This window comes from Miniopterus schreibersii, assembly GCF_964146895.1.
Source record: "Miniopterus schreibersii genome assembly, chromosome: 16".
In the NCBI taxonomy this organism is placed as follows: Eukaryota; Metazoa; Chordata; class Mammalia; order Chiroptera; family Miniopteridae; genus Miniopterus; species Miniopterus schreibersii.
In genome coordinates this window covers 4822062-4835637 of record NC_138116.1, presented here as the reverse complement: position 1 = coordinate 4835637, position 13576 = coordinate 4822062, and the positions used below count along the sequence as shown (strand labels likewise).

Sequence of the window (13576 nt, the reverse complement as noted above, 5' to 3'; positions counted from 1 at the left end):
CTCACGCTGTTCAGGCCCACAGTGGGCTCGCGAGGATGTTGGGAACAGAGAAGCCCACAGGATGGCCACGGGGTCCTCACTGGCAGGTCCTCCAGTCCTCCAGGCAGACCAGGGGTTGTGTTTTGATGGCTCTTACCCGTTCAGTCTTACTGCAGTTAATGGCGTAATGGCCCATTTTTCCACACTGAAAGAAAAAGTAAGTAACATTGGTTTTTGTAAATTCAAATCCCCAAAGAAAAATCCTAAATTGTCTAGGGAACCAGAGGAGAAAGTTAGCTGGCTTTCCGAGGAATTTGGTGGCTTCTGCTCCTAAGTGAAGCCCCATTTCAGGCCCAAAGGAGACCTTGAGATTCAGGCCGAGCATCACTGTCCTGGAGTATAGGGCTCTGGACGCTCAAAGGCCGGGAAGTCACGTACGGGGAAGGCAAGGGGCTGCCCTTGCCTCTCATCCTGACAGGACTGTCTGGCAGAATAGAGAAGACAGAACTCAGACAGTTTAGAGGCCATCACATGAAGTCATGATAGAACATGAAGTCCTGATCAACCAGAAGACAGCAGAAAAGGAAAACCAAGGCGCTGCATTCCCTCCCCACCTCTGCCCCCCAAATCTCAAGGACATTATGTATAAATAACTCCAGAGAGTTAGTAGGCAGCAAAATAAGACCTGGAAGACGTTTAACGTATTAACGTTTTAAAGAAATAAAGTCTTATCTGGCAGGAGATAGTAAGATTGGGTTGTTGAGACATCCCAGTCCTACCGTTTGGTGTACCAGTATTTCCTTAATTCCCACTCCAAACCCAAGGATGGTTTTCTTATCTGTGGCAGGAAAGGAGTCACACATACATTCTGCACCTAATCACCCCCACCCTCCAGCCGCGACAGAAAACAGCCCCAGCCCCAGTCCCACTCACCCTGTGGCACTCGCCCAGCTCCAGCGCCCTGAGCCCCAGGCAGTAGGAGACCAGCTGCTCCTGGGGCGACATCATCAGAGGGGGGAGAAGCAGGCACTCCATCGGGAAAGGGGACCTCCAAGGTCGCCAGCTTGAAGCAGGGGGTGCTGAGCCCCGCGGCTGGTTGAGCTGCAGATACAGGGAAGGTGTGAGGAAGCAAAGAGCTACCACGCACCCCTCCGTGCAGGCGCAGGCGCAGGCCAGGCGGGCAGAAGCCAGGCATTGAGGTGCCTTTATGGCCCATCCTAATGGCCAAAAGCATAACTGATGAAAGTTAGAAATGGGCTTATGAATTCCCCAGTTGTGGAAGATTGCTTCCCACCTTCCAACGGAGATGCCCCTCAGAACCGGCAGGGGGCGGCTCCCCCAGAGCCCTGGACATCCCAGCCTGGCCCAGCCCTCCTGCTGGCTGGACAGAGGACCGCTAATGAACAGGAGCTCAGCAGCCATCATTCTGGGGTCCCAGGTGGTACAAAAGCAGGCAGGAGGCAGACATGGCCCGCAGGCTGCGGTTTACTGACCCTGCTGGAGTTTGTCACACGTGCCTGGTGTCTGCAGGAAGAGATCTGTTCCAACAGGGACCCCAGGCAAACAGGATGGCCCCTATCCACAGTGACAGCTTTGGACCACAAGCTGCAAGCTGGGCCCTGTCCTTTAGCAAAACCACGCCTGTGTGATGAGCTAAGGAAAAGGGGAAGCCAGGGGCTGAGAGCGGAGAAGTCCTACCTGAAGCAGAGGTTACAGAGCTCGGAGGGGGCCTGGGAGGAACAGCCACACGTAAGTGCCACACACGCAACGGGTGTGCCTTTCCCAGGACTGGGACAGGGAGCTGACACTGTGAGGTGAGGGCAGCTGGGGACAGTGCAGTGCTCGGGACCCCGAGTTCCCCAGGGAACACGCAGTAAATGGCAGGAGACGTCAGCCGCCTGCCTGCACTCACCTCCGCGGAAGTCGGGCTGGGTCCAGGGTTCACCTTGGGACTGAGGAAGCAGAGAGGCCATTACAGCCGGGCTCTGTGACCCGCCATCTGCTCCCTAACGGCGGCAGAGTCCATGTGTCAGACCCACGAAGGGGCCCGCATGCTCTCTGGGGACAGACGGGACGCTGCAGGGGATTTAGGTGTTAAGTGCTTCTCCTCTTATTTCTAGAACAGTTGGTGAAGAGCCACATGCCCACCCCTGGCATGAACATGCATGAACAGCAGGGGGCAGAGCTCTGTCCAGGGGAGCTCGTGGGGTGGGGGGATGTCGGGGAGCGATGCGCAGGAAACACTGGGCGGTGCTGCCAGAGCTCGGTTCCCGCCTGGGTCAGGGCAACTACGGAAGGATCTCGATCGGGAAGCCGGAGACTGGGCCCAGCACTCTGCGGGATCGATCCTACTTACTGTGCGTATTGGCACTTGGGTCCCTTGGGGCAGAAGCCAGCTAAGTAGTTAACACACATGACCCTCTGGACGTGGCGGTATTTACACAGGGGGCCTGCCAGGCAAAGAGAAACTGTGTTAGCAAAGGGGGGGAAACAGGACAAAGCTTGCTGGGGAGGACACAGGCTCTCCATGTAACGGGCGGTATAAGCCTCCCTGTCCTGTCCATAGTGTCCTGAAGCACCTACTCCCCAGCTGTGACAGACGGGAAAAGGAACCTTGGAATGTGTAGAGTGGCCAGTGTCCCCCACATGCCGTGCCTTGAAGGACTGTAATTTGTCATAGAAGGTACAGCTGAGGCAAGGCTAGCCCCACATCTCACTAATCCTTGCTCAGCACCCCTCCTCTGTAACCTCCCCCCCAAAGCAACCCTGCCAAGGTCTCAGTAAGAACAACACACCTGGAGGCACGGGGAGAGAAGGGACACGGATGCTCAGAGCAGGGACTCTGATGTGGTCCCTGTCTCCTGAGTGGCTGACCGTAGTGGGGTAGGTGGAGCATGCTTAAGTGACACTCAGGATACCCCAGGTGGGTGAACTCATGAACCCTATGGGCAAGACCCTATGTGGAGTGCTCCCCTTGGGGTCCTTCATCCCAGTGGTCCAGCAACCCTAGGAGGGAAGCATCTCCCCTTTTCATAAGTGAGGAGACAAAAGGCTCAGCCATTTGTTCAAGGTCACACAGCGGACACATCCTGAAGCCACTGGGATTTGAACCCAGATAAGCCCGCTCAGGCCCATCACGCCCACACCAGCCTACAGGTCATCACATCACAGAGGATTCTCCCACGGAGGGCGTGAGACTATGGAAAGGACTTCTGTTGGGATTTCAACCCAGGGGTGGACCTCACCCCAACGGGGCCTCATCAGCAACATGCAACCTCCCCGCAGGGAGACGGCCCATCTGGTCACCCACATCCCCTTCGCTTCCTGTCAGGGCCTTACCGTCTTTGCAGAAGCCTTGGTCATACCAAGGACAGTCCTGGGTCTTGAAAGCTGTCTTCGTGTGGAGGAAGTGACACTCCCTGTTGCTGCACTCACCTGAAAATACCAGCAACGTTCTTTGTAGATGAGCAGGCTCATGGTCAGTTACCTCTGCCCTCCCCACGCTGAACCGACCTTGCCCCTCAGATATAAGCCACTTGCCTTCCTTCAAAAGTCAGCAGCTTTTGAAGACAACACAGTATTTCTAATCCTTCCTGCAGTCTAAGAAGGGTCACCCCAATTGTACTCACTAAGCAGGGCTTGGGGTGAATACACACATTGGAGGAGTTGGATGGGGGAGGGCTGGATGTCCAGGAGGGGGGCTGAAACTGAAGACATGTAGACACCATCAGAGAGGAAGGAACGAGGAGAGACAGGGAAGGGGGGACCCCGAGCTGGTAGCTAAAGACCCAAGAAGACATAAAACACTGAACGGAGAAATAGCCACCCGCTGTGACTAACACCACCGATCCTCTCTGCAATGAGAGCGACACTCCTCCAGAGTCTGGGGGTGCAGCTCTTTCCGGTGAAGTTGCCGAGAAGAGCAGAGACCTGCCTCCGAGTTGGTCCCGGGATGAAGAGAGATGCTGCAGAGAGCACCTGTGGTTGCTGTAGCGTCTATGGAAGAGACCAAGACCCATGGCTCCCAGGAGGAGCCAGCGCTGTTTGCACAGACTACTCAGAGTTACTGTGACAACCCTCTTAGATGTCTCTTAGGGACCAGGGGCTCTGAAGGCATCTTGGGGGGAGATTCGGTCCATTTCCCACCTCACTTAAGTCAAGAATTGGTGTTTCCAAACTCATCCTCCTCAGAAGTCTGTGCCTTTGGCTCTGTGCCTTTCAGAGCCATAAAGAACATAGTTATCTATGCCATTGGTTTTCAGACTACACACTAGGCTTCTGCAGAGCAGGGTTCCCCTGAAGAGAACCCCACTGATCCCTAAGTTCTGAACCACTGCTCATTCCCAGCCTTCTCATTTCACAAACGAAGACGCCAGTGATCAGAAGAGGAGACGTCATGTCCATTTTCACGGGGCTTCCTCACGATAAGGTGGTTAGCTGTCTCGTCGCCAGTGTGCAGCTGACTCTGGGCTTGAGCCTTCTAAGGAATCGAAGTGACCCTCCCCACTCCCACCCTCAGGGGCTGGTGAACACAACAGCTGGAGACTATGAGAAGTCACCCTGTGCGCTGGTGGCCTTTCTGCCCCGGATGCGCGGCTCTGCATTCCTCTCCTGGCCAGCAGGTGGCGCCAGCGCCTCACCCTCCAGAGACACCCCGTGTACCTTTTTGAGGGGCACAGCCAGGTAGGTGCAGGGTCAAAGATCACGGGCTTCCTCACCCCTTTCCACTGCGCCTCCCCACTCCTATGCTCCCCAACAATATTTTAAAAAATAAAACAATTTACTTCCAATAAGAATGATCATTACTTTGGCATGAGATTAGAAAGAAATATTCGTTCATTTACTCTAAAGAGCAAAAACATACATTACGTATTGCAATCATTGATTCACATGCCTGCCCTTCACAGTGGGAGTTATTTGAGGGCAGAAGGGGACCTGGTCCTATCCCTGTACCCGTGTCCAGCACAGCATCCCCAAAAGAAAACCAACCCAGGGTTATCGGAGTAAATAAGTGGCATTTCAAAATGAAAGACGTTTAGGCGATGACTAAGGGGAGCCAGGCTCCAGGTAAACTTTGCCCTGTCCTTGAAGGAACCCGGGAGCAGGCAGGAAACAGATTTTGACCTGGGAGGAGCTCTTGCCAGGGCCCCTCCCTCCCCACTCATGAGGAGCACCTGCCCCCAGTGCTGGCTCAGTTTCAAAGCCATGCCATGGCCCTCAGGGGCATCCCTGGAGACTGTCCCAGCTCCTCCCCCTCCAGGTCACTCTTTTTGGAACCCAATTTCAAAACCACTGGACTAGGTAATCCTTAAGGCTCCTTCCAGTTCTGAAGAGCACCGAGCTGTAGAATTCTCCGGAGAATGAGACGGAAACTCATTCAGAGAGTCCACGCTTACATGAGGCAGGAGGCGACTGTGGCTCCCTGGGGGCCAGAGCTCCCCTTGGATGACCAAAGAAGGACCTGAGGCCAGTGGGAGGTGAGACACTGGCCCAGACCTGACCACACAAGATAATTTTGGGGGCTATACTTCTGATCCCCATGCTTATTTGTTTATGGTTACCTTTTATTGCCCATAAGCGAGGCTGGCTTTCCAGTGATGAAAGCGACATAAAGTTTTCTATTAAAATGAGTTTAAAATAGCGACAGTTGAAAGCTTAGATGTTGGTGCAGGTCAACGGACGTGACAGGTGCTTTGCAAGAATGGCAGGCATGGGGAAAGCGGCCCCCCCCCCGTGCCTGCTATTTGGGAACCGCTGGCCTGGACCCCCCCCCCCCACACACACACACACAAACCAGGGACAGAGAGATGGCCCATTTGAGGCTACTTCCCGACAGTCAGTCTGGGTGTGTGACGCAGCTGGGACTGTGGAGGAAAACAATTCAGCCTTTGATCCAACCGCACCCTCTCCTTCCCTTAGGTAAGCGGTGTGTGCCTCAGCCTGGGGGCAGAGAAACAGGAACCGGAGCCCAGTCCCACTTTCCCTAGGGAGTCGGAGGGCCTGGTGTCTGGGGCTCAGACAGGCCTGGCCTGCCACCTGAGACGTGGAAGGCCTCCTTTGGGGGTCCCCCCAGACATCTGGTCCCACAGCCGCCTCCGGGGGAAGGGTGGGAGCCAGGAGCGCGCATTACCGAACTTGGAGTAGAAGTAGCACTCGGGCATCCGGGTGAGGTCATACTGGTGCAGGAACTTGCACTGGTCGCCCTTCTTGCACAGCCCGCGTAGCCAGTGCTTACACACCACCGTCTTCTCCCCGTGGTCGTGGCGGAACGGACACAGCTTCCCTGGGGGCCAGAGTGCCCAACTGGGAGCCCCTGCCCACCCACAGCCTGGGCCCCCCCACCCCTGGGCTCAGACCCCAGCTCCCTTCCCCTGGACCCTGGTGGCAGCTAGAACTGGGGGCCAGAGGCAACACGGAGGACCTGCTGTCTTCTGAACAGATGGCTGTTGGCATAGCCACAACTTTGCCCGAATTCTCTGCCTGGAATGGTGCCAGTCAAACCCTAGGCAGCCCCCAGGCTGTCAGGACACTCCTCCCCCCCCCCCAGCTGTAGCACCCTACAACCCCCTCTCCTTTCCTCCAGCTGACAGTGGGGCTCCTACCAGAGAGCAGAACCACCATCTCCAGCCCCGGGCCCCTCCTCCACACAGCACATAGTATGTGCTCATTAAGGGCCTACTGAATTCATGTCTTAAAAAAAAGTTATGCTTCCTGATTCCAGAGCCCTGATGTGATGAGCGATGCTGACGTAAGAGACAATGCTATAAGGATTTAGAAGGAAACAGGAATGTGATATTCAGCTCGTCATTGTCATCAGCAGTGTGGCCATCAGCAGGAAGGACACCCCAGTTCCCAAGTTCCTAAGCGGGACTGGTCTCAAATCTGAGGGGAGCCGGGAAGATTCTTTTTAAATTGCCTTTACCCCCACCCACCCCTGGCCATAGACATGCTTGGATCTGACCTTCCACAAAAGCCGTTTAATTTCTTGGCAAGAGAGTGTCACTGTGAAACACTGCCCCAGAGACAGGCCGAGGCCACAGGACCCACCGAGGTGTCACTGAGTCCTGGCTCCACAAAGCCTTCAGCGATTGGGGAACTCACTTCCCTCCTCATCCCATCATCCAGGCCTGGCCTGGAGACAAGAGGCACGTGGCAAAAAGCAAGCCAGGGCCTCCCTGCCCGGGCCCCTCCTGCCGCCCAGCTTCCCAAGAATATACTTGGATCCCAAAAGCAGGTCCTAAGCTCATTCTCATCAGCAGGGGTCTGTAACCTGGGCCTACAGGGGGACTAGGAGCCCCCATCTTGGAGGCAAGACCTTTTTTGGGCAACTGTGCATTTCTAGAGGAGCTGGTGAGTGGTTTGTGGGCCAGAAAGAAGCTGAGAACTCCTGGATTTGAGTCAGGCGCTTCAGGGAGAGGGGCGTGGGAGAGGGCACTGCTTGATCCAAATCGGGGTGGGAGGGAAATAGGGGTGCTTGTCGGTGGCATTTCAGAGACTGGCCAGAGCTACCTCGGGGCACAGGGAAGGAGTGGATGGAGCTGATGAGCGGCCCCAGGTGGGTTCAGAGGACAAGAGTGGGGGAAGGGTGCCGGTCCCCTGGCTGAGACCCACAAACACTGCCACCCCCAGCAAGGCAGAAGGAAGGACTGCCCCCTTCCAGGCTGCTCTGACCCCCCTGATCAATGCTACTGAGTCAGGGAAATCCTTGGGGGGCAGGCTTCCTGGTGGGTCTGCCCACTGCCTACTTAGAGGATTAAAATTCTGCCCCACCCCGACGTCCCCTCACCAGGTGCAAATCCGACACCCCGTTCAGGGCTATGCTGCGCCCGGCTGCCGCCCGCCCCAGGCCCACCTGCTGACCCACCTTTCTCGCACAGCCCTTTTGCATAGAAGTTGCACACAGCTGAGCTCGACTCTAGAAGGGGAGAAGGGGAGAGAGAGGACAGCTTCCCCAGAGGGTCTTCGACCATCAGCAAGTCCCTGGGAACCTCCCCAAAGGCCCCCACGTCCTGCCTTTGGCTGCTGGCCTCTAGAACCAGCCTCCAAGCCTCAACACCTAGCCCCCCAAGTCTGCAACAGTGGCCGTGGAGGGGCCCGAGACCAGCCCGGGAGCTGGGGAGCCAGCCCTATTTTCCTGGAGTCCCGCACAATATGTAAGAGGGGAGGCCCGAGCGCCTGAGAAGACAGGGGCTAAGCTGGGATTCCCAGGCTGTGGGCCCGAGCCCCCAGCTCAGCCCCCCTGGTGAGCAGCAGAGAGAAGGGGCAGCCAGCAGGATGCTGAGCAGAGAGGCCTGCAGAGAGGCTGGGGGGGAGGGAGGAGGAAGGGGTGGCTCAGGGTCCCTGAGAGGGATGCTGGCACCGCCCTCACTCACTGTCCATGCCCTGGAAAGGCAGGAGTCCAGTGCCCTTTTGTGTCTCCACATCCCTCTCCAAGGTGAAGGTGAACCCCTCGAGCCCTGCAATGACCTCTTCCATCTCCCACCTCCTGCTGGGGCTGCTAAGAGCTGCTCCAGCCCCTACAGGTGGACCCTATAAAGCTCCGGAGGCCCTTAAAGGGCCAGGGTCTGATGCCAGGGGCCAGGTGACAGCCAGGCTACCCGCGGGCCCAGCTGTACTGCAGTGGGCCCAGCTGTCTGCCCCCTCCCACCCGGCGCAGGTGCAGCCGCCCGGGGCCCACACCCCCACACTGTTGTTGGTGGGTCCCATCCCAACGCGCCTGCTGGGGAGGGATAGCAGAGCCCCACACGCTGCTTATCTCTGCTTGTTCCCAAACCCACACACGGCATATGCACACACGTTACCAAGCCTGCGCTCATACTTCAAACATGAAGACACACAGCCCGGGTTAGCAAGAGAAGTTGCACAAACCGACCACAGCCAGGCTGTTCCCGGTTCGCAGGAGCCTGAGAGCCAGAGGGTGTGGGGGCGGGGCGGGGGTGCAGAGGGACAGAGCCCCCACCCCACCGCCTCCCCCCTCCCTCCATCGGGCCCCAGCCAGCCCCTCCCTCTCGGGCTCCTGACACCCCTTTTCTGGCCCGAGTGGCAAGCGCAGAGTGAGCTCTTCATGGGAGAGGGGAAGAGAGACTGAAACTCAGAAGAATCGGAAATAGCTGGATGAATGGCGCTTTGTTTACCTCGCGCACAATCGCAGGCAGGGCGGGGGGTGGAACCAATCGGAGGCTGCAGCCTCCCCGCCACGAATCCGCTGGGCCACCCCAGAGCCTCCCCGCCCCTGAGAAAGTGCTTTGTAAACGAAATCTCTATGCAAATGTTAGTTTATTATTATTACGACACCCCTTTCCCCCCTGGCCTGGGGACATCTGAAAATGTTTTCAAAGGAGCTTTGTAGGGCTCTAACTAGGCCAGGCCTCCCCCTCCCCCTGCTCGGGCCCCCTCATTGGCCTTCCCTCTAACTGGAGCTGGTGTTCTCCAAGTCACATTGGGGACGATGCCCACAGAACCCAAATGCCCTGCTTCCCAGAGCAGCAGGGAGTGGTGGGCAGCGCCTTGCAGGTCCGCAGCTGGGCCAACAAGCACGAGCCTGCTGGCTTTGTCTCCCCCGGGCTGTGACTCCTTGGTTTGTTGGTCTTTTGAACTCTGGATCAGAAAAGAAAGTAGATGGAGAGGTAGACACCTGGGGCCAGGCGAGGCAGGGATGGGCTGGGGGGGAGGGGATCCAAGAGTTTCCAGAAGCTGGGGCCTCCCTCCAGCCACATTCCCAGGAAGGCAGAGGGCAAGCTGGAGGCTGGGGGGGAGGGGGGGTGTCCCTGGGGAGATGCCCTATTTGTGTGCACTGATTAGTCCAAGAACACACTCCTCTGTCAACACAGGCTCATTTAAGGCCAGCACCAACGTGCCAGGGCCTGCGGACAGGTGAGGAAATCAAGGCCCAGCAAAGCCAAGGGCATATGTTTGGGAAGGTGGTAACAATGGAATTCGAACCCACATCTCTTGATGATTTTCTTCTGTAAACACCCAAGGGGCATCTCTATACTAGGTATCGGGGACCCCCACACAAAGGACTGTGGCCCTGCCCCTCAGAGACAGCCCAGTCCAGTGGGAGCACGTTCAACAACACAGTTACACAAGGGGGTGATCTGTGCCAGTGTGATAATGGTAAACCCCAGAGAGGGTGGCAAGGAGGGCTCCTGGGAGAGTCTGGTGATGAGGAAGAAACTTCCAGAAGAGGGGCCTGCCGTACAAGGCACTGGGCCATGAAGCCAAGAGGCAGGCTCAGGGGATGGGCAAGGGTTTGGTTTGGGGGAAGCCTGGCTTTAGAGAAGGGGAGTGGTGGGTGACAAGATGGGAGAAATAGGGCCTGAACCCGGAATGTCTTTTAGGACCCAGTTTTTATCATGAAGGCAGCCGGTGGAGGGCCTGGGAAAAATTAGGAGAGCAGCACACAGCCCTATGGGGAAGACTTGAGGGGAAAAGACCAGGGTAGGGGGCTACTTAGGGGGTGATAACTAATCAGAGTCCTGGGGATATAGCCAGAGGTCCTTCCAGCCCGCTGTCGGCCCAAGAATCCATTGTGAGGACTGAGGATGAAGGAAGCCGGCGGAGACTCTCCATCCATGCACCCCAGCATCCCCTCCTCTTCTGGTCAAGGTGGCACCCTCCACCTGGACTCCTGTCCCACTTGTGTGCCTGGCCTGCCGGAGGTGTGTGGAGGACGTGGCAGAGATGGATGCCCTTCTCCCGAGGCTGTGTCGTAGGAGTGACAGCACCTGGCATTCATGCTTTTTACTTCTGCAAAATACCTTCCATAGTGGGTTGAATGCCTCTCCCCGCCCCCCGTGGGGAAAAAACCAGAAAAAAACCCAGACAGCCTAAGTCCTAACCCCTGGTGTGAATGTGACCTTATTTGGCAACTGGGTCTCTGGAGATGTAATTAAGGATCTCAAGGTGAGCTCATCCTGGAATTAGGGTGAGTCCTAAACAAAAGGGCTGGTGTTCTTATAAGAAAAAAGAGGGAGATTTGAGATGACGATTCAGAAGGGGCCTAGAGAAAGCCCTGTGAAGAAGGGAGGAGACTGGGGTCAGCCAGTGACCTTGGGACGCCAAGGGAGGCCAGCCATCGCGGGAAGCCAGAAGAGGGGCCTGGGCCCATTTCTCCCTCGGAGGTTCCAGAAGGAACCAATCCTGCCAACGCCTTGATCTCGGACTTCAGGCCTCCAGAACTGTGAGAAAATCAATTTCTGTTGTTTTAAGCCATCGAGTGTGTGGTAATTTGTTACGGCAGCCCCAGGAAACTAATACATCTTCCCACGTAGAAATTCAGTTTCCTAAGATCTCACCCCTTTTACAGCGAAGCAAATAGAAATACCGCCAAGGTCCCACAGCTAACTAGTCTCCACTGGGAATGTGACCTGGGTCTCCCACCTCGCAGGTGCTCTGTCTCACTCAGATCAGGGGAGCTGTCCCCCTCCCCCGTTTATATTACCACCTCGGGGCTCCCAAGTGGACCGGCGCCCCACTGTCCCGGCGATGCCCTGGAGGAGGGCTCTGGGACCTCCCTGCTGGACCCTCACAGTCTGCCCTTTGGTGCCCAGAGCTTATCCCCAGCCCTGTGTTTGCATTGATTAATTAATTCACAGCTGCAAAATGGACTTGTAAATCGCTAAACACACAGTGGTGTCAGCTGTAATCACCATCATGATGAGGCTCTCATCCAACGCCAGCTGCAGGTTCCCTGAACGGTCACCCTGCTCCTTCCCCTTTATGAACTGAGCTGCTCTGAAAAGCCGGGGGTTTGGGGTACCTCTAGAACCTTCTGAGACAAAGCTGTGGACAGGCAGCATGGCTATCAAGGCGGCAGGGGACCATGTTCCCAGTGGAAGCAGCACAGTGCACCGGGGAAGCCACTCCTGGGCCTGTAGGCTGCGTGGGGCAGGTCTGCTGCTGAGGGAGGCTCAAGGGACTGGGAGCCCGGGTAGGGGAGAGCCTTGAACCTGAGGCCTTGGGAGTCACTGAAGGAGCCGGACTTTCAGCTTTGGGTCTGATTTGCATTTTAGAAAGAGCCCACTGGCTGCCAACCTGGGACCACTCTCTACGTAAGGGCCAGAGAAGGGGCTCCAGCAGCAAACATGTCAGAATCCACAAGTGGCCGAAAAGCAGCCCCAGGAAAGAAGATACCATTCCCCAACACCCTGAAGGATTCCATGCTTTGTAAAATGGCAAACTGTGGAAGGTCAAGATAAACCATAGTCATTAGCAAAGTTCTGATACCCCCCCCCCCCCGGGGAGGGTCTGTGTCCCTCCTGGAGCGACGTGCCCCCCACCCTCACTGGAGGAGAGAGAGCAGGGTTTCTATAGAACACAAAGCCCACAGCTGGCCAGGGGACACAGTCAAGGATTAATTCTTCCAGCCACAGCCTGGGGCACTCACTTTGATGGATGGAGGGCCAAGGTCACACGTTTGATCTGCCTTTAGGTCAATAGAGTCTGGAAAAAAAAAACTTCATTTTCATCACGGCAGACTGTCCTCCAGTCTGTTATCTCTAAATGATTCTCGGGTCAGGAGGCGGCCAGAGTACAGATGGAAAAACCCTCCTGGCCTTGGTGATCGACAAGGAGTCAATGGTGCCCACTCTGTTCAAAGCCTGGTGGCTTGTGGTGGGCAAGCAGAGGGCAGCTCCTCCTGGTTCCCAGCCTAGATAAACCACCCGGGGCTGGGGGCTGGGGGCTGGGGGCTGGGGGGAGAGCTGGCAGGGCCCAGGGGGACGCTCACAGTCCTGCCCTTCCCTCCTGTGTTCATCGAAACCATAGAGCTGCCCTTGGTCTCACTTCTTGGCCTCCCTTTGAATTCCATCCGGGCCACCATTCTGACCCAGATGTGTGGCTGCAGACACGCGGGGAGCTGGGCAGCTGTGACAGACCACAGACCAGGCCACTGGCACCTTTCCCAAGGCCGTGCGTCCAAGCTCAGGCGCTGGCAGATTCCGTGCCCTGCGAGGGCCCCTTCCTGGCTGGCCGTGTCCTCACGTGGTGGACAGAGATGGCTGGTCTCTTCCTCCTCTTATAAGGATACCGCTCCCATCACGGGGCCCACCCTCCTGATCGCATCTCACCCCAGTCACCGCCTCGAAGCCCCGCCTGCTGATGCCATCACATGGAGTGTTAGGGGTGTCAACATATGGATTTGGGGGGGGGCACAAACCTTCAGTCCATAGCACCCGCCTCACAGACACCTGTCTTCTTGCCATTTCTACTTGAATATGTCTGAGACCAAACTCCAGCTTCCCAGACATCGGTGCCACCTTCTCTGTCTTGCCCTCTCAGAATGTTACCGCCACCCAATACTTGGGCCGGAGCTGCGGGTGTCCTCGATTCCCCAAACTGCTGGTCCCTGCTCGTCCCCTCGCAGATCCTCCTTCTTTGATCTGGTCTGAACCCCACTTCCTCAGGGAGGACCCTCCCCGTGGCCTCTCTAGGGGGAAATCCTGGCATTCTCTGTCCAACGCCCTCTGGTTCACGTCCTCCGAAGGCCTCCCCGCGGTATAGGACGTGTCCATTTATTGTCTTGCCTGTTGACGGTCTGTCTGTTCCCGGCATCCCCACCTCACCCCCAGCCCTTGGGGGCAGAGCCCATGTGGCC

At 56.8% G+C, this 13576-nt stretch overlaps 1 protein-coding gene across 1 annotated transcript; it reads right to left on the bottom strand.

Annotated features, from left to right (window-relative positions):
- Positions 1-363: 363 nt before the first annotated feature.
- CPSF4L (cleavage and polyadenylation specific factor 4 like) lies at positions 364-8454 on the bottom strand (the record flags this gene model as incomplete). The annotated part of the gene is made up of 9 exons (XM_081161993.1): positions 364-463; positions 759-817; positions 913-1080; positions 1425-1503; positions 2336-2429; positions 3319-3414; positions 6110-6262; positions 7844-7894; positions 8352-8454. 9 exons carry the CDS (start codon positions 8452-8454, stop codon positions 364-366), a joined length of 903 nt encoding a protein of 300 aa, XP_081018119.1.
- Between the last annotated feature and the right edge of the window lie 5122 nt (positions 8455-13576).